Here is a 21,156-nt window from a genome sequence, read left to right as displayed (position 1 = left end):
CTTCCTCTCAGCGCAAGGACCCGAGTTCGATTCCGGCCTTGGATGATTATGTGGAGTTTGGACAGCTGTTTAGCACAGGGCTAAATCGCTGGCTTTGAAAGCAGACCAAGCAGGTCAACAGCACGGTTCGATTCCCGTAACAGCCTCCCCGAACAGGCGCCGGAATGTGGCGACTAGGGGCTTTTCACAGTAACTTCATTTGAAGCCTACTCGTGACAATAAGGGATTTTCATTTCATTTAATTTAATTTCATTCTCCCAGTGTCTGCGTGGGTTTCCTCCGGGTGTTCAGGTTTCCTCCCACAGTCCAAGGATGTGCAGGTTAGGTGGGGTTACAGGGCAGGGGGAGTGGGCCTAGGTAGGGTTCTATTTTGGAAGGTCGGTGCAGACTCGATGGACCGAATGACCACCTTCTGCACTGTAGGGATTCTATGGATTAATTACCCAGGTCAGGACTGCCAGGAGTGCAGCAACTAAGATATTCCAGTGTACAAACAATTATATGTATGTACAGTAATTATAAATATCTTTTAAATCCTTTGCCTTCATCAGAGATACAATATATCTCAAATATAGACATCTCTTGATTACTATTGACTATACACCAAAAGTGAAAATAAAGTTTTATTTGCATACAAAATATTTGCATAGGAAAATGTGGAATTAATTTTCATTTTTTAAGATCATTTTTCACATGGGCATTATTGCCAGAATCTAGCTTGTATAAAAGCACATTCTGCTGGCAAATTCCCACAAATGGTAAATAGTTACAGTTTTATTTTATGCATCTTTGTGGACAACTGAATGTTCATTATTAATTGAGATATTGTTTTCCTCAACTTTGCAATTCTCTCTGTCAAAGGATGGTCAATTCAGTTATGGATTTTCAGCCCAAGGTTTGGCCAAGCAGTGTGATTACTGCCAGGTAAACAAAAATACTTAGAATACAGAGTTGCCAGTCTGCAAAATGTGAACTGTGAAGACTCATGCCAGCAACCTCTGAGAAAAATAATTTCAAATTTTCTTCACTATAATGAACTGGATCTTACTTGACCATAGATAATTCTTCTGGCTTGGCTTAAATGGCAAATACAAGAAAGTTACCATCTTGTGCAAGACCTCTTGTTAATTAGACTTTCTGGTAGCCTGATTGCTCAGTTTGACTTGGGAAAGTTTGTGACGAGTTGCCAACAGCTCTGGCTGGCAGCTGGACAGTTCCCTCCCGTTGCAGCCCAATCAACTGGCTGAGAATTAAAATTGCTCTAAGCTATCAGACAATGCCTTGAAATAATTTTTGCATCTTTTATCTGTATGTTATCAAGAACCGCTTCATGCAATTAGAAAAAGACAGATAAATGAGAAAAATACAAAATTCAATCACAATGCATTTTTAAACATAGACAAAATAGAAAATTCACACTCTTGTACCCTCAAATTATTATATTTAATGAAAACTTGCATAGTACAATAATGATAAATGCATATACACGCAAGTCCATTTATATGTAGATCTCTTGGAAACAATTTCTTCATGTAAGCAAACCTCTTAACAAAATTTCAGTTTGTCATTGATTTCGATGTCACTGGTATAGTACACGGCATTTCCTGTTACGTGCAAATTTCATTATAAGCAGCATTTATGACCTTTGCACTCACAGTAATAACACCGTGCTTGCATAGTAGGTTCATGCTAACACTTAATGGGAAACATTATATTGCATCTGTAGGACTCTGTCGTCAATACTAGGGGCTTTAATACTGAGCAGCAACCACACATTTCTCAGTTTGTTTAATTGGTTGAACCGTTGTTGGAAATGGTATCTTGTACTTTACCAAGCAAAGATGAGCTAACTTTTTTTTTTAAATTTAGAGTACCCAATTCATTTTTTCTAATTAAGAGGCAATTTAGCATGTTCAATCCTTGCACATCTTTGGGTTGTGGGGGCGAAACCCACGCAAACACGGGGAGAATGTGCAAACTCCACACGGACAGTGACCCAGAGCCAGGATCGAACCTGGGACCTAGGCGCCGTGAGATTGCAGTGCTACCACTGCGCCACCGTGTTGCCCTAAAGATGAGCTAACTTGACCAAAACTGAAGTCTAGTCTATCTGGTTGAACTATCCATCGTGGTTTAAAGCTCCACTGCCCACAATTATATTTTCCACCAAGAATAGCTTAATTGTTAATAAATCAGGTTTGAAATAAACCGTATCTGTATTCAAGATTGTTTCTGGAGGGAACCAACAATGGCAAGTGTAGAGTTTATGCATTTACAAAACTGAGATATGTTCTTCACCTCCAATTCCTATTAGTAAACCAGAGTTCAGGTACAAGAGCATGGTTAACCACATATGTAAACTAAACACTGTCAATCTTAAGCCCCATTGGAAAGAATCACCTTCAAAGTAAATTCTATTTCAAATGTAATTTACAGGGAAAGCAAAAAATAAAATCATACGACAGTGCAGCTTTAATGATCATTTTATGTATTGCATTGCACTGTCTAAAAACAAACAATTTATCTAAATGGTGCATCAACTGCTAGTTTAATATGAGCTAAATCACTGATAAAACTCAGAAAATATGTGAAATAACTGGATTACTAATAAAATATGTACATGATACAAAAAGGTGCCATATCGCATTTCCTTTTTTCTACAATGTGTGAGCTTTCCAAATCTAATGCCTCCACTTTTGTGATAATAAAATAGATACAATCAATCCAAAGATGTGGCCTCTGAGGTTTCCAGGGTTTGTGTACAGTACTATATAACCTCGCAAAATATACATCACCACCTTTGGACTATCTATAAGACACACTGCTAGCTTTATGAAGGTGCAAAACATGTGTCTGCTTGTTCCAGCTATCCAACTTGTTGAAGAGTTCTAAAGCATGCATGCCAGGATACAGTAAAGTTACTGATCTTCTTAATGCAACTGATAATTAGACTACCTTTTGAGCATAGTTGTCTTCAAGTAGTCTTCAACAAAGACCATTTTCAGAAAATAGATTCTGAAGGAGATTTTCCTTCATCTTGTTACATAGCAACAGATTCACACATTACCCAAGTATTTTTTAACTCTTTAACCCAGAGAGAAATTTTCTTTTACTAGCTTTTATTGTGGACTGCAATCATCTCAGCATCATCTTGCTCAGGGTGCCACTCTCAGGAATACGCTAACAACACTGCACCACGGGGTGATGGAACCTGAGAGCTTAAATACAATGGCATCACTGAGGTACTTTCTTAATAGAATCTAGACATTTACCCACACAAATTGGGTACGGAATTTAAAATACATAATCGGTAGATTGACAGCTTTACTGAAGTACATTCATTTGATCAATGCATGCTGAGATAGCCCTGCCTCCGAATATTATCCCCTTGTTTTCTCTCATTGGTTAGCAAAGGAAGGAGACAGGTAGCCCTGAATCTCGCTTCAGTTCTGCACAGCTGAGGAGGGAACACAAATAGAATCCCCAGGCATGTATGGAGGAGAAAATGGTCACACCCAAAAGAGTAAAGGGCCAACGGTGGTCCTCGTGTTATGTTATGAGTAACACTACCATGGAGACACTCTAATTAAACAGTACAGTTCAGAGAAATTCCAAAATATGGATACATTTCCACGTATGTGGCACTGCAGTTCAACAGGCAAAATGACTACATGGTCAAAAAGAGCACCTGGAATAAACTAGTTGGCTGTGGCCTCCAGTCACTGAACTTGAGATGGATGTCCAAATAATGCTCAATGGGTTGAAGAGTTAAAAAAGATTCATCAGGACAGGGCAGGCACAAACACTTACATTTCAATGGTTACTATTAATACTAATAGTGGGTCTTTTTGTGACAACATTTCACTTAGGAGCAAGGAATGCCCATCTTACAAGCTATAATATTCCCATGATTGCACAGGGTCTAAATTGTCTGAATGGGGGAGACAAGAAAACACAGGAACACTGGAGGCAACAGGGCAGAAAGCCACAGAAAGACCCACTATCCTTCCTTTAAACTTGTGAAATACGAATTAATAGGGCTTTCACTTTCAAGGGCAGGGATAGAAAAAATCTCAGGTTATTTGAAAAGGCTTTTGTCATCTTTGCAGGTAAATGTGATCAGGAACAACATATTTTAAAGCCACCAATGCATTTTCCCACCTTACCACATTTGTGTACAAGGTGAACAATCAGAAGGGCTCAAAGCTGTTGGCCCCGATTACAATTACACACAAGGATTGTACTAATGTGGGAAATTCATTTGGTTCACTGTCAGCTGAGTAGCTTACGTATGAAGATCACAAGGTTGCCCAAGTAACCAAATAACTGAAAGCCCTATGAATTAAATATGATAGATATTATTTAACCAGACTTCTGCAATATTTAATAAGTAGGATTAATCATGCGGCATTCGTTTGATCAAGACTGTATGCGTATGCCCAGCGTCCACCCTGCAGTGAAACTGGGGATAGTGGGTCTCTTTGAGGGCTTTCATACTCTGACTTTGAGAAGAAGGCAACAATACGGTCCTAAAAAATAAAATGAGGAAACAAAAATAAGAAAACAGAACACATTTATAGATGAAAAGGTAGAGGTACAGAAAGAAAGACACAGTAACTATGGACAACAAATGAAATTTCAAAGATGTATACAGTTTTGTGGCAGAAAGTAGAAGAGTTAAGAGCAAAAATTCAACAATTAAGGAAGGATGACCATGGTAAAATCATGTTAAAATTTACTTATTTAGGTGTTTCTGTAAGTTTTAAATAATATTTCCTCACGAAGACATTAGTATAAAACTACATAATCCAGTTATAAAATGGTTCAAATTGGTTCAGATTCTTTCACACAATGTGCTTTAAACCACTTTTACAGACTATGTCTAATGCTGAAATGAGGAATAGAATGGTACAGCTCGAAGATTAAACAAGCTTTATCACCCATCTGATCAGTTACGAGTTTATATAAAACAAGGGATTGAATGAATGGTGCAATGTGCTGTTGTCAAAACAAAATATTACTTTAAAGAAACCAGTTATGATTATATTTTTACATTTTTCCCTTTGTTTCAAACAAAGATTAAAGATTGCTCTCCCTAAAGCCTTAATTCTTGTTTGTGGTATGACATCTGAATGCTGCTCCTTCATCCAACTGAGCATTCTTTGTGTGAATCCAGTGAGAATCAGTAAGCTGCTCAATGGTGGAGATGGGGGTGAATTTTTCAAGGGGAAAGGGTCTTCAAATGAGGCTTTATGGATAGAGCTTAGGAATAAAACAGGGGTAGTCATATTGCTGGGAGTGTATTATAGGTCTCCAAACATTCAGTGTGTAAAAGAGGAGCAGACATGTAGACTATTTTGACAAATCACCGAGATGTGTAAAAATAATAAAAGGATAATTATATATTAGGGGATTTCAACTTCCCCAACATTAATTAGGATACCCATAGTGTAAAAGGTTTAGTGGGGGCGGATTTCGTGAAATGTATTCAGGAGAATATGTAGAAGGTTTCAACAAGGGATGGGGCAGTGCTGGATCACATTTTGGGGAATGAGGCCAGACGGGTGTTTGAGGTGGCAGTGGGGGAGGGGGGGGGGGGGGGCATTTTCGTGATAACAACCATAATACAGTACAGTTAAGTTTGTTATGAAAAAGGAAAAAGATAATCTGCAAAAAACACTTTTGGATTGGGGGAAGGCAGATTTTATTAGAATAAGACAGGAATTGGCCAAAGTAGATTGGGAAGTCTTTACTTCTGGGTAAATCTACAGCAGAACAGCGGGGGCATTAAAAAATAAAATGGGAACTAGTTCAACATGTTCACTTCAGGGTGAAATGTATGAGCAACAAGTCCAGAGTGTCCTGTGTGTCTAGGAATCTTCAGGATTGGATACGAAAGAAAAGTGAGGCTTTTAGAAGGTACAAAGGAAGCAAATCTGCAGAGGCCTTAGTGCAGTATAGAAGGTTCGGAGGAAACTTAAGAAAGCAATTAAGAGAGCAAAAAGGGGCACAGAAGTTAGCACTGTTGCTTCAGAGCGCCAGGATCCCAGGTTCGATTCCTGGCTTGGGTCACTGTCTGTGTGGAGTCTGCACGTCCTCCCTGTGTCTGCGTGGGTTTCCTCCGGGTGCTCCGGTTTCCTCCCATAAGTCTCGAAAGATGTGCTGTAAGGTAATTTGGACATTCTGAATTCTCCCTCTGTGTACCCAAACTGGTGCCGGAATGTGGTGACTTGGGGCTTTTCACAGCAACTTCACTGCAATGTTAATGTAAGCCTACTTGTGACAATACAGATTATTATATTCTACAAAGCAATGAAATGAAATGAAAAGAAAATCGCTTATTGTCATGAGCAGGCTTCAATGAAGTAAGCCTACTCGTGAAAAGCCCCTAGTCGCCACATTCGGGTAAGATTAGGGAGAATCTTATGATATTGCATAAGCATATTAAAGGGAAGAAAATAATGAAGAGTAGGGCCCATTAGGGACCGGGGAGACACTCTGTGCATTGAGCTGGACAGATTTGCTTAACAGATTTGATTGGATTTCTCGATCGGGTGTGTAGATGAGGGTAGTGCGGGGGGGGGAGTAAGTTTGCGGATGACACAAAGGTTGGCAGGATGGTTAATAGTGAGTAAAAAGGTCTTAGGTTGCAGGAAGGTACAGGTGGGTTGGTCAGATGGGTAGGTCAGAGCAGAGGCAGATGGAATTTAACCCTTAAAAGTGCAACGTGATGTATTTTGGAAGGAGTAACAAGACAAGTGAGAACTCAATGAATGGTAGGGTACTATGAAGCTCAGAGGAACAGAGGAATCTTGGGGTGCATGTCCACAGATCTCTGAAGGTGGCAGGGCAGGTTAATAGGGTTTTTAAGAAGGCATACAGGTCACTTGGCATAGATTATAAGAGCAGGGAGGTTATGTTGGAGCTATACAAAACTTTGGTTAGGCCACAGCTGGATTACTGTGTGCAGTTCTGGTCACCTCACTATAGGAAGGATGTGATTGTACTGGAGAGGGTTCAGAGGAGATTCACCAGGATGTTGTTTCGAATGGAGCATTTGAATTATGAAGAGAGGCTCGTTTTTTTTTCCTTGGAGCAGAAAAGGCTGAGGGAGGATTTGATTGAAGGATATAAGATTATGAGAGGTATGGATACGGTGAACAGGAAGCAGCTGTTTCCCCTTAGCTGAAGGGTCAGTAATGAGGCAGCATAATTTTAAGATGAGGAGGTTTAATGGAGATTTGAGGTCTTTGCAGTCAGAAGATGGTGAGAGTCTGGAATGCATTGGGAGGTGGTAGAGGTGGGAAACCTCACAACCTTTAAAAAAGTACATGGATGGGACTTGAAATATCATAACATTCAAGGCTATGTGCCAAGTGCTAGGAAGTGGGATTAGTGTACTTTGGTGGTGTAGACTTGGTGTATTTTGTTGGTGCTGACTCGATGGGTTGAAGGGCCTCTTCTGTACTGTATGACTCGATGAGTTACTTGATAGCAACAAGAGGCCAAAGCTCAGATTCTTTCCCCTCTCTGAGCCCAAGAGCATTTTGGTCAATTGCAATGTCCCTTTGCCTCCCCGCCAAGATCAGCTAATCCAGCATAGATCAGGTATTAAATTTGAGAATATCCTGATTTTTATGTAGTTGCACACTTAGCAACCAAACTAGGATATTGATAAAAATTCAAAAAAGGAAATGGACGAAAGTTGACAAGTCTACTTGGTAATGAACTTAAGGTTTGTTGATCAGCATTCATTGCAGCAGAGAAATTAGTTTCTGAACAAGGAGTCAAGAAAACAATTCTTCACACAAAGGATACCAGGATTCTGGAAGTCTCTTTCTCGAAAAGCTGGGAGGTTAGGTTAATTTAAAAGTTGAAAAAATTCAAACCTGACATTATGTTGTTAGGCAAGGCTATTAAGGGTTCTGGATTCAAGGCAGGTAAATAAAGTTAAGATATAGATCCGCCAATTAAATCACTGAACAGACTTGTGTTCCTATTCAAGTCATTAATCCATCCTGGTAGACATTACTGTTAAATAAAAGCTGCTGCTTTAATTTGTGAAATCTCTATCTTAAAAATAAAATCACAGTGAGGGCTAACAAGAGACAACAGCAGACTGTGAGCAGGAGCACGCTGCCTTTTCACACATGGGAATAGTATATTAAAAAAACCTCCACAATCAGTAGGGCAAAATAAAATTGCAATCCTATTTCTTCTGAAGGTATGAAGTGATGACAAGATAGTGATGGCTGGAAGTCAAGTCTGTCCATGATACCTTAAAGTGTCGGAAGTAATTATATTTCAATGACAATCCTCCGAGTGCTCTGCTTTCCTCCCACAGTCCAAAGACGTGCAGGTTAGGTGGATTGGCTGTGCTAAATTGCCCTTAGTGTCCAAAAAGGTTTGGAGGGGTTATTGGGATAGGGTGGAAGTGAGGGCTTAAGTGGGTCGGTGCAGACTCGATGGGCTGAATGGCCCTCAAAAGGGCAGCACGGTGGCACAGTGGTTAGCACTGGGACTACGGCGCTGAGGACCCGGGTTCGAATGCCGGTCCTGGGTCACTGCCAGTGTGGAGTTTGCACATTCTCCCCGTGTCTGCGTGAGATCCGCCCCCACAACCCAAAGATGTGCAGGTTAGGTGGATTGGCCACGCTAAATTGCCCCTTAATTGGGAAAAAATAATTGGGTACTCTAAATTTATTTAAAAGACATACTTCCTCAAGTCGGATGATTTAAATGGAGGTGTGAACTGGAAGAGGACTTACCTAATCATTAAATCATAATTTATAAACCTAATTTTGAACCCACATATTTCTGAAACACAAGTAAATGCCGTTTTTATATCCCAACCCCTAATTTTTTTAAAAGTCAGATTGCTGTGATAAGGCTTCGTCAGTACTGAGACAATGAGGCAACTCAAATCACATACAGGACCGCAGGTGAGTAAAATCCCATTCCCACTCAGTATCCAAAAGTAACTGCATAGTGATCATGAATAAACATCCCACCTGGTTTTTCCTTTCCCTAGCTCTGAGGTCAATGGTGATGTCCCCACTATTGCCCAGCTAAGCTGTCTCAGCAAAGGCTGTTGATTTGAAACAAAGATTTCTGGTCCAAATGCTTCACTAACACACCAGGTAATGACACTGGGCATTTAGAGCAGCTTGAAATAAGTGAATTTTATGCAAAGCCCTACAGATTACAATCATTTTGAGATTCGAAAATTAAACTAATGCTTGCAAAATGATTTTTCAGAACAGCCTTTCAACATAGGTGAATCGGACAGATCACTGAATAGCCATACTTAAGAATCAAGTTAAATTCAACCTGATTCTGACTGATCAATTGCAGGCAAGAGATCTATAAGGCAGGACTAGCTTATTTACCACAACTGGAACTATTGATTCTTCTCTGGATTTATATTCCATTTGTAATGGCTTCACATTTTTATACTGTAGCTGCATTTCCTTTAGTTTCTGATAACGGATTGTTCTTCAGGAAGCCAGCAAGGGCTCGACAGATCAAACAACCTCCCTCTGTGTCATTATGACTCTAAGACTATTGCTTGCATCAGTCTGAACTTTGCTCCAAGAATGTCAGCTCAAATGTAGCATTTTTCAGCACAATACGTTTTATTGGCAATCATTGCCAATGACTATAAATTACACTTGTATATTTTGCTTCCATTTGCACCACTGATCAACAATCAGATTTTCCATTTACTCTTGCTAATGGGCCTGCTATGTATTCCCAATGTTTTCTGTTTTACTTTAAATTTCCGGCATCTGTGTTTTTATTTCATTTTAGCCTCAAAGGCAGGTAGGCCACAGGGCAACAGCACCAAAAATTAATCTTGGTTTGCAAATTATTAAAAAGGGCCAAAGTGCTTGCTTATCGGGTTAAATTTGTATGCCAGAACACAGCCAGAATTGATCAGTAAAATATTTAAACTTTATTTTCCCAGTGTTTGTCTCAACTCTGCAGGATAATATTTGAATAGGTTTTCATTACTTACACTGCTGACTTGGATCCGACTCTGTGGTTATCTTGACATAATTGGAAGGGAATAAGCCGTTTATTCCATTTAGCTCTCCCTGCCACCAATCAGGATCATCCTTGTTTAGCACATTCATTAACTGCCCTTTAGAGAAACTGAGTTCATCGTCATTCACGGCAATGTAGTCATATATAGCTATGACCTGACACACTGGAAAAGAAATAAAACATTTTGAAATCAAGTGAGTGAGCTTGCCAGAGAGATAATTTGTATCCAAGTACAGATTTGGGCATAAGCAGAGAGAAAGTAGACCTCAAAAAAAAGGTAAATGACAAATAATACTGCAAATCAGTGCTTAAGAATTAGAATCATAAATATGGTTGGGAGAAGGTTTTCAAATAATTGTAAAACCATAATGTACAATCTTTAATTTGATTCACAAACTTCAAAAATTATGAACTCAATATCTTGTCTATAGTTAAAATGGCCAACCCTCTTGCCCACCCTACTTGCTAGGCTACTAACCTGGAATTCTCTCCCCTACACCATCAAAAGAGCCACCATTGACTTCTCAAAGCAATTTGTAATAAATGGTGCAGTGGTCATGTTACTGGATTAGTAATCCAGTTACAAATTATTGTTTTGTGCCACAATTCATGAGGAGAGACTAGAGAAATTGGAATAGTTTTCTTTAAACTAAAGAAGGCTAAAGACCAATGTAACAGAAGTGTTCAAAATCATGACGAGTGCTTATAAATAAGGAGTGACTGTTTCCAGTGGCAGGAGGTTTAATGACCAGAGCTCTCATACTTGAAATGTCAAAAAAGGAGACTTGAAGAAAAAAGAACTAAAGAGAAAATTATGATCTGGAAGCACTACCCGAGAGGGTAGTGGAAGCAGATTCAATGGCAAATTTTGAAAGCAATTGGATGAAGACTTGGGGCGGGTTCCCCGGACTCCGACACCGAAATCGTGTTCGGCAATCGGCTGGAGAGTCCCCATTTACGTCGAAATCGGGGGCTGCACTGCTTTTGCGATGCTCCGCCCCCCCCCTCCCCCAAAATGGTATACTCGCAGCGTACGCCGCACGCCGTATAGACGGCCTCAGGTCGTCACCCGAGGCCCTCCCCCGATGCTCCGCCCCAAATGGGCCAAGTTCCCAATGGCGTGGTCACTCATGCTATTTACTTTCGTGAACCCGGCATCGGGGCTGGGTCCAGCGCCGGCACAGTTGGGTGGGAGCCATTCCGCAGGCAGGGGGGGCTTTGGCAGGGGGCACTTGTGGGGGTGGTCTGGGGGCGGCGAGCCTGACCAGAGGGAGTCATTATTTGGCAGGCCGGGTCCGTACGCGGCCAGTGCCATGTTGCATGGCGCGGCCGCTACAGGCCGCCGTCGTGCACATGCGTGGCCACGGACCCAGCAATTCGCCGAGCTTATCCGCAGCTAAAGACGGGGGATTTACACTGTGTGCCTGCTAGTCCCCCCACCAGACAGAGGAATGGTGCAGCTTTTACACCGTCTTTTCGGGCATAAAACGCCACTGTTCCCATGCCAGCGTCAGCCCTTCAAATCGGAGAATCCAGCCCTTGAAGTCTATAGGGAAAGGGCAGGATAGTGGGACTAATTGAATCACTCTTTTACAGAGCTGGAATAGGAATTCTGGGGAGAATAACTCCTTCCACGCTGTATTATTCTATGATTACAAGAGTGAACAAGTACTTGTTTGCTGTTATGCGCTATGGGACATTATGGGTTGTGAAAGGTGCTGAATAAATCCAAATAAGCTCAACAGATCTGTGAATGAATTAACACTTTAAAAGATTTAAAAGTGGATGTCCACCCTCACTAGAATGAAGCACTACTTTTCAAATCAAGTCTTACACTATTAAGAAAACACAAGTCACACCCTAAAGCCATTAGAAACATCATTCTGCTCACCTGAAGTTGGAGCTGGAGTGGATTTTCCACTACTTTGCCCAAGCAGCTTGACATGACTAGCAGGAAACCATCCTTTTTGGCGCTTTTTACCTCTGGCCTGTAAATGAAAAAGACCATAAAAAATGAAAACAAGCAGCGGAATAAAAACATTTCTCAACATGTTCAACGTCATAGGTAATAATAGGCGGTTCAATTTAATCCATACTCTGTAATCCTTTCTCTCAGATGGCACTCCATCCAAGAGCTCAAAATGACATGAAGTCAGCCAAGTATTTATAAATGTGAAGCTCCCTTGACAATGTCCACGAGGGGCGGCATCATGCGCAGTGGTTAGCACTGCTGCCTACGCCGTCGAGGATCTGGGTTCGATCCCGGCCCCAGGTCACTGTCCGTGTGGAGTTTACACATTCTACCCATGTCTGCGTGGGTCTCATCCCCACAACCGAAAGATGTGCAAGGCGGTGGATTGGCCACGGTAAATTGCCCCCTTAATTGGAAAAGAATAATTGGATATACTAAATTTATTTTTAAAAATTGAAAAAAAAAAGAGAATGTCTGCATGGTTTCCTCTGGGTGCTCTGGTTTACTCCCACAGTCCAAAGATGTCCAGGTTATGTGGATTGGCCATGCTAAATTGCCCCTTAGTGTCCAAAAGGTGAGGTGGGGTTACTGGGATAGGGTAGAGACATGGGCTTAACTCGGGTGCTCTTTCCAAGGGCCGGTGCGGACTCGATGGGCCAAATGGCCTCCTTCTGCACTGTAAATTCTATAATTCTACATTGAAGTTTAACATCTCCAGCAAGAGCCAAAGATCAAATTGTTTTTAATTACAAACCCATCTACTGGTGCAATTTTCTTTTTTTGTTTTTTTAACTGCAAAATACATGACTTTCCTTTGGCTGTGAGAACACTATTTTCACCTCTGAACCTATGAGACAGAGGCATTAATGTAATATACAAGTCAGAAATGAAGTAAACTAAATTAAATGCCACCCATGCAACAGAAATATCACGAGGACATGTAGCACTGGAGCTAAATAGCTGACTGATTGGGCCAATATGATTTTGTGACTGGTAAGTAGTTTTTATTTCATTTGGATATTTATTTATTTTTTCCTTCATTTTTTGGAATAAGTTAACCTAAGGTTTAAGACATGGCAGGAGATCCCAGACCCATGTCATGCTCCTCGTGTGCGATGTGAGAGCTCAGGGACACGTCCACTGTCCCTGGCTCCTTCACGTGCAAGAAGTGTGTCCAGTTGCAGCTCCTGTTAGACCGCTTGACGGCTCTGGAGCTGCGAGTAGACTCACTTTGCAGCATCCGCGATGCTGAGGAGGTCGTGGATAGCACATTTAGCAGGTTGGTCACACCGCAGATGAAAGTTGCTGAGGGAGTTAGAAAATGGGTGACCAAAAGACAGAGCAAGAGTAGGAAGGCAGTGCAGGTGTCCCCTGCGGTCATCTCTCTGTAAAACAGGTATGCTGCTTTGGATACTGTTGAGGGAGATGGCTCACCAGGGGGAGGCAGCAGCAGCCAGGTTTACGGCACCGTGGCTGGCTCTGCTGCGTAGCAGGGCAGGAAGAAGAATGGCAGGGCTATAGTGATAGGGGACTCGATCGTAAGGGGAATAGACAGGCGGTTCTGTGGACGCAATCGAAACTCCAGGATGGTATGTTACCTCCCTGGTGCAAGGGTCAAGGATGTCTCGGAGCTGCTGCAGGACATTCTGTGGGGTGGGGGGGGGGGGGGGAGAGAGAGAGAGAGAGAGAGAGAGAGAGAGAGAGAGAGAGAGACAGCTGTTGTGATGCACATAGGCACCAACGATTTAGGTAAAAAATGGGACGAGGTCCTACATGCTGAATTCAGGGTGTTAGGAGTTAAACTAAAAAGTAGGACCTCAAAGGTAGTAATCTCAGGATTGCCACCAGTGCCACGAGCTAGTCAGAGTAGGAATGTCAAGATAGAGAAGATGAATGCATTGCTCGAGAGATGGTGCAAGAGGGAGGGATTCAAATTCCTGGGGCATTGGAACCGGTTCTGGGGGAGGTGGGACCAGTATAAACCAGACGGTCTACACCTGGGCAGGACTGGAACCAATGTCCGGGGGGGGGGGGGGGGGGGGGGGGGGGGGGGGGGGAGAGAGGGGTTTGCTAGAGCTGTTGGGGAGGGTTTAAACTAATGTGGCCAGGGGATAGGAACCAATGTAGGAAGTCGGAGGGAGGTAAGACGGGGCCAGAAACAAAAAGCAGTAAGAGAGAAAGTGTAAGGCAGAGAAGCCATAGTCAAAAATCAAAAAGGGCCACAATACAGGGTACAATAACTGAGGAGAGTGTGAAAAGGGAGGTGGCCAATTCCAGATTGAGGGTGTTGTACCTAAATGCGCGCAGTATATGGAATAAAGTAAATGAGCTTGTTGCGCACATCGAAATTGGCCAGTACGATAATGTGGCTGCAAGGGGATCACAGAGATGTGGCTGCAAGGGGATCAGGGCTGGCATCTAAATATCCAAGGATATATGTCCTATCGAAAGGACAGGCAGATGGGCAAAGGGGGCGGGGTTGCATTGTTAGTAAGGAATCAAGTTAAATCGATAGCAAGGAGCGATATAGGATGAGAAGGCATAGAATCTGTGTGGGTAGAGTTGAGGAATTGCAAAGGTAAAAAGACCCTGATGGGAGTTATGTACAGGCCCCCTAGCAGTGGGCAGGATGTGATGTAGAAAATAAATCAGGAGATAGAAACGGCATGTTAAAAAGGCAATATTACAATAATCATGGGGGACTTCAATATGCAGGTGGACTGGGAAAACCAGGTTGATTGTGGATCCCAAGAAATGGAATTTGTGGAATGTCTAAGAGATGGTTTTTTTGGAGCAGTTTGTGACAGAAACTACTTGGGAACACGCAATTCTGGATTTGGTGATCTGTAATGAGGCTTGATTAGGGAACTTAAAGGTGAAGGAACCCTTAGGGAGCAGTGACCACAATATGATAGAATTTACCCTGCAGTTTGAGAGGGAGAAGCTGCAATCAGATGTAACGGTATTACAATTAAATAAGAGTAACTACAAAGACATGAGGGAGGAGCTGGCCAGAGTTGATTGGAGAAGGGAAGACAGTGCAGGGAACTGTCTTCTAGCAGGGAAGACAGTGGAACAGCAATGGCAGGTGTTTTGGGGGGTTATTGGGAAGGCACAACAGAAATTCATCCCAAGGAGAAGGAAACATGCTAAGGGGAGGACAAGGCATCCATGGCTGACGAGGGATGTCAAGAACAGCATAAAGGTTAATGAAAAAGCATAGAATGTGGCGCAGATTAGTGGGAAACCAGAGGATTGGGAAGCCTTTAAAAGCGAGCAGAGGACAACTAAAAAAGCAATAAGGGGGGAGAAGATGAAGTATGAGTGCAAGTTAGCTGGTAATATAAAGGAAGATAGGAAGAGAATCTTTTCAATATATAATGTAAGAGAGAGGCAAAAATAGACATTGGATCTCTAGAAAATGTGGCTGGAGAAGTAATAATAGGAAACAAAGAAATGGCAGACAAACTGAATAGTTACTTTGCATCAGTTTTCACGAAGGAAGACACCAGCGGGATGCCTGAGCTCCAGGAGAATCAGGGACAGAGGTTGAGTGCAGTGACCATTACTAAGGAGAAGGTTCTGGGGAAACTGAAAGGTCTGAAGGTGGATAAGTCACCTGGACCAGATGGATTACACCCCAGGGTCCTAAAAGAGATAGCTGAGGAAATAGTGGAGGCATTAGTGACGACCTTTCAGGAATCACTGGAGGTAGGAAGGGTCCCAGAGGACTGGAAGGTGGCTAATGTAACACCCCTGTTTAAGAAGGGAGGGAGGCAGAAGACGGGAAATCATAGGCCGGTTAACCTGACTTCGGTCATTGGTAAGATTTTAGAGTCTTCTGTTATTAAAGATGAGATCGCGAAGCACTTGGAAGTGCTTGGTAAAATAGGACTGAGTCAGCACGGCTTTGTCAAAGGGAGGTCGTGTCTGACAAATCTGTGAGAATTCTTTGAGGAGCTAACAAGGAAGTTAGAACCAGTGGACATGATTTATTTAGATTTCCAGAAGGCCTTTGACAAGGTGCCGCATAGGAGACCGTTAAATAAGTTAAAAGCCCATGGTGTTAAGGGTAAGATCCTGGCATGGTTAGAGGATTGGCTGACTGGCAGAAAGCAAAGAGTGGGGTTAAAGGGCTCTTTTTCAGGATGGCAGCCGGTGACTAGTGGTGTGCCTCAGGAGTCTCTGCTGGGACCACAACTTTTTACACTATACATTAATGATCTGGAAGAAGGTACTGAAGGCACTGTTGCTAAGTTTGCAGATGATACAAAGATCTGTAGAGGGACAGATAGTACTGAGGAAGCAAGGGGGCTGCAGAACGACTTGGATAGGCTAGGAGAGTGGGCAATGAAGTTCAAATGAAATACAATGTGGAAAAGTTATGCACTTTGGAAGGAGGAATCTAGGCACAGACAATTTTCTAAATGAGGAAATGCTTCGGAAAGCAGAAGCACAAAGGGGCTTGGGAGTCCTTGTTCACGATTCTCTTAAGGTTAATGTGCAGGTTCAGTCGCGTTAAGAAGGCAAATGCAATGTTAGCATTCATGTCAAGAGGGCTAGAGTACAAGACCAGGGATATACTTCTGAGGCTGTACAGTATAAGGCTCTAGTCAGACCCCATTTGGAGCATTGTGAGCAGTTTTGGGCCCCATATCTAACGAAGGATGTGCTGGCCTTGGAAAGGGTCCAGAGGAGGTTCACAAGAATGATCCCTGGAATGAAGAACTTGTCGTGTGAGGAACGTTTGAGGACTCTGGGTCTGTACTTGTTGCAGATTAGAAGGATGAAAAACATATAAGATACTGCGAGGCCTGGATAGAGTGGACGTGGAGAGGATATTTCCACTTGTAGGAAAAAGTAGAACCAGAGGACACCGTCTCAGATTAAAGGGACGATCCTTTAAAACAGAGATGAGGAGGAATTTTTTCAGCCAGAGGGTGGTGAATCTATGAAACTCGTTGCCACAGAAGGCTGTGGAGGCCAATTCACCAAGTGTCTTTAAGACAGAGATAGATAGTTTCTTGATTAATAAGGGGATATGGAGTTATGGGGAGAAGGCAGGAGAATGGGGATGAGAAAATATCAGCCATGACTGAATGGAGGAGCAGACTCGATGGGCCAAGTGGCCTAATTCTGCTCCTATGTCTTATGGTCTTTGGAAGCAAGGAGAGGATGTCTGGACTGTAAATATTTCTCTGAGGGTAGACTGCCAAAAATTCCACATCATATTCCAAATGTGCCTTTACCAGTGAGTTACACAGACAAAGTTGTCAATAATCATAAACAAGCCCCATTCATTATCCATTTTTAAAAATGAACACTATGTGCATGTACGTTATTCATAAGTCCTTCAGTATGATTTGTTGATACCCCTTTGAATGTTATTTCCTTTATGACTTTCATAATAGCCACGGCAAAGCAAGTGCTTAAATTGCAGAAGCACAATTATAAATTTTTTTAAAACTGGCTCTTTAAAAATAGAACACCTCAAAAAATCCAACACTATCAGATGACCATACCCTCCTCTGGATTCACTTGAAAATATGACTGATTCTGATCTCATTCAGTGCAGAAAAGGCCCTTCGGCCCATCTAGTCTGCGCCGACAATAACTACAACCTATCTTGTCCTAATCCCACTTCCCAGAACTTTCCTGTATCATTGAATCTGATGGTGTTTCAAATGCTGATCCAAGTGCTCTTTAAAGGTTGTGAGGTTTCGAGCCTCGACTACCTTCCCAGGCACTGCATTCCAGATTGTCACCACCCTCGGTGATTTTTTTTCCATAAGGGATTTTCTCAAATCCCCTCAGAATCTCCTACCTCTCACCCTAAAACTATGCCCTTGTTATTTACCCCTCAACCAAGGGGAGCAGCTGCTTCATATTTACCCTGTTCAATCTCATACATAATCTCATAATCTACACCTCAATCATATCTCCCCTCAGCCTTCTCTGTTCCAAAGAAAACAATCCAAGCCCACCCAGTCTCTCCTTAGAGCTCAGATGCTCCATCCCAGGCAACATCCTGGCGAATCTGCTCTGAGCCCCAGTGCAATCCTATAGTGAGGTGAAGAACTGCACACAGTACTCCAGCTGTGGAGTAACCAACATTCTCCACAGCTCCAACATAGCCTCCTTGCTCTTATATTCTAAGACATGAGTGATAAAAGCAAGTGTCCCATATGCCTTTGTAACTACCCTTATTCACTGCTCTGCCACCTTCAAGGATTTGTGAACAAGTACCCCAAGATCCATCTGTTCCTCTTCCTAGTGCCCTGCCATTCATTACATACTCCCTTGTCCTGTTTCTTCTTCCAAAATGCATCACTTCGCACTTGTCGGAGTTAAGTATTATCTGCCCATCTGACCAACCCATCTATATATTCCTGTCATCTATGATCCTTTTCTTCACTGTTAACCACCCTACCAATCTTGCTGTCGTCTGCAAACTTACTTATCATTCTCCCACTTTCTCGTCTATATAATTTGTGTATATAAAACAAAGAATAAGGGACCCAGCAAATTTGTTCGTCATGATGTCCTTTCTCTGTCAAAGCCATGCTGACTATCCCTAATGAATCTATGCCTTTCCAAGTGGAAATTAATTCTCTCCTTCAGACGTTTCTCCAAGAGTTTCCCTTCCACTGACATGAGACGCACCAGTCTGTAATTCCCTGGTTTATCTCTACCACCCTGCTTGAAAAGTGGAACGTTAGCTGTAACCCAGTATTTGGCACTTCCCCCATGACCAGAGAGGAATTAAAAACTTAAGTCAGAGCCATTGCAATTTCCTGCCATGCCTCCCACAGCAGCCTGGGATGCAATTCACCTCGGCCTGCTGATTTGTCTATTTTTAAGGCCATCAGAGCCTTCCTATGTCAAACTGCTCAAGGTCTTCAGTCTCATTTCCTGAATTCTGTACCTATGTTCTTCTTCTTCTGAGGGAAGACCGATGAGAAGTATTCATTTAACACCCGAGCAATGTCCTGCATCTTCACACACAAATTGCCCTCTCGGTCTCTAATGGGCCCTACTATTTCCCTGGTTAACCTTTCCCTTAATGTATTTATAGAATATCTTAGGATTTTCTCTCATGTAATTCAAAAGTCCTTTCCCATGCCCCCTTTTTGCTCTTCTTTTGTTTTCTTAAATTACCTCTTGCACTTCCTGGGCTGGATTCTCCGCCCTGCCGCGCCAGATTTCTGCCACGACCCGTCGGCGGGATTCTCCGTTACGCCGGCCGGTCAATGGGGTTTCCCATTGTGGGACAGTCCCACGCTGTCGGGAAACCCCCGGGGGCCAGCAAAACGGAGAATCCCACCCCCTATATTCCTCTACGGCCGCAGATGAATTTATCCCTTTAGACTTCAAAAAGGTTTTCTCTTCCTTCTTATCTAGTCCTGGATTAGTCTAGCTATCCAGGGTTCCCATAACTTATTGCTCCTACATTTCCCCCTACGTGTTGGAGTTGTACTCTCCCCATTTCTGTTTTGAATGCCCTCCACTGTAGATGTTACCGCAAGAATATGTTCCCAGTCAACTTTGGCCAGTTCCTGCCTTATTTTAGTAAAATCTGCCTTGCCCCAATCCAAAACCGTCTTTTGTTGTCATTTTTGTCCTTGTCCATAAGAAATTTGAACTGTACCGTTTGTGGTCACCATCACGAAAATGCTCCCCCACTGTCACATTGGACACATGTCCAGCTTTGTTTCCCGGAACCAGATCCAGCACTGCTCCATCTCTTCTTGGGCCCCCTCGAAACCGTTTACACTATGACTATCGCATTTTATGTTGAGGAAGTTGAAATCCCTTCGTAAAATTACCCGATTATTAGTCTTACACACCTCAGTAAATTATCTACATATTTGCTACTCTACTTCCCACTGACTCTTTGGGGGCCTATACTCCCAGTAATGTGACTTCCCCTTTGTATTTCTACATTTTGCCCATAAAGCCTCGTTTGAGGACCGTTCCAAGATATCATCTCTCCTCATTGCAGTAATTGATTCCTTAATAGTGCAAACCACTTCCTTTTTTACACCCTTCTCTGTCTCGCCTATAGATTCTATACCCCAGAATGTTAAATTGCCAGTCCTGCCCTTCCCTTAACCATGTCTCCGTGATAAATAAAATAAATGAATAAATGATCTTTATTGACTTCCATTAACTGTCACTGTGAAATGCCCCTAGTCGCCACATTCCGGCGTCTGTTCGGGTACGCAGGAAAACTCAGAATTCTCAGCTGGTACGGGAATCGAACCTGCGCTGCTGGCCTTGTCCTGCATCACAAATCAGCTGTCTAGCCCACTGAGCTAAACCAGGGCAATAATGTCACAATTCCATGTGATAATCCACACCCTTAACTCATCAGTCTTACCTCTTACACTCCTAACATTAAAGTAAAGACCATCCAGCCTCGTCTTACTCTCTTGACATTCAACATAGTTGAACTCACTCAGACATGCTTCCTTCACTACTATATGATGTGTCTCTATTTTACTAATACGTTGTGTCCCTTCCCCCTGCCAAACTAGTTTGAACTCCTCCCAACAGCACTCGCAAAGAATCTGATTAGGCATTTTCTGGAAGTACTTCCACTAGTTATCCTTTTGATTCCTCACAATTGAGGAATATTTGACTTGTAGATTACAAAGACAGAAGATAGTAGAAAACTATCACACTTACATGTGCATTTTATTTCTCCATGCCACAGGAACACAATGATCTTTCAATAATGGCAACTGCCATTTTTTTTGTGCTTATTCATGCTTATTGCAAAAGTACTAATATTATTGAAGTGCTTACCTGTAACTCACCCTGCCACCATCCAGAAGCATTTTTCTTCAGAATAAGTATCAACTGGCCTGGGGTGAGGCTGAGCTGCTCAGTGCCTGTTGCAGTGTACGCTATGGTTACCTGAGCAATTTCTGTGAGAAAATATTAAATTAACTACAATGCAAGTAGTCAAGCAAACATTACAGTCAATCTGGCTAATTTTAAAATTACTATCCTGGTGGAAAATATTTTTCACTGTGCACTAAAATACAAATTAATGGCACAGGTGCAACCACCAATAGAATCATGGTATAGTCAGCTGAGGACTTTCCGCATTACATCCTGCCTTCCCAAAGTTG

The 21,156-nt window shown here is 42.4% G+C and overlaps 1 protein-coding gene across 1 annotated transcript in view; it reads right to left on the bottom strand.

Moving 5' to 3' along the window:
- Positions 1-21,156, bottom strand: part of LOC119967399 (intersectin-2-like) — a 323,719-nt gene that overhangs the window by 83,290 nt on the left and 219,273 nt on the right. The window contains exons 27-29 of the mRNA XM_038799906.1: positions 20,828-20,949; positions 11,939-12,035; positions 10,019-10,210 (exon numbers count right to left, since the gene is read on the bottom strand). Coding sequence (XP_038655834.1) covers positions 10,019-10,210; positions 11,939-12,035; positions 20,828-20,949 — 411 coding nt within the window. The remainder of the gene's footprint in view (positions 1-10,018; positions 10,211-11,938; positions 12,036-20,827; positions 20,950-21,156) is intronic.

This window comes from Scyliorhinus canicula, chromosome 6 (genome assembly GCF_902713615.1).
Source record: "Scyliorhinus canicula chromosome 6, sScyCan1.1, whole genome shotgun sequence".
Classification (NCBI taxonomy): Eukaryota; Metazoa; Chordata; class Chondrichthyes; order Carcharhiniformes; family Scyliorhinidae; genus Scyliorhinus; species Scyliorhinus canicula.
Note: the sequence above shows the minus strand (reverse complement) of the source record. Positions and strands in the feature narration are given on the sequence as shown.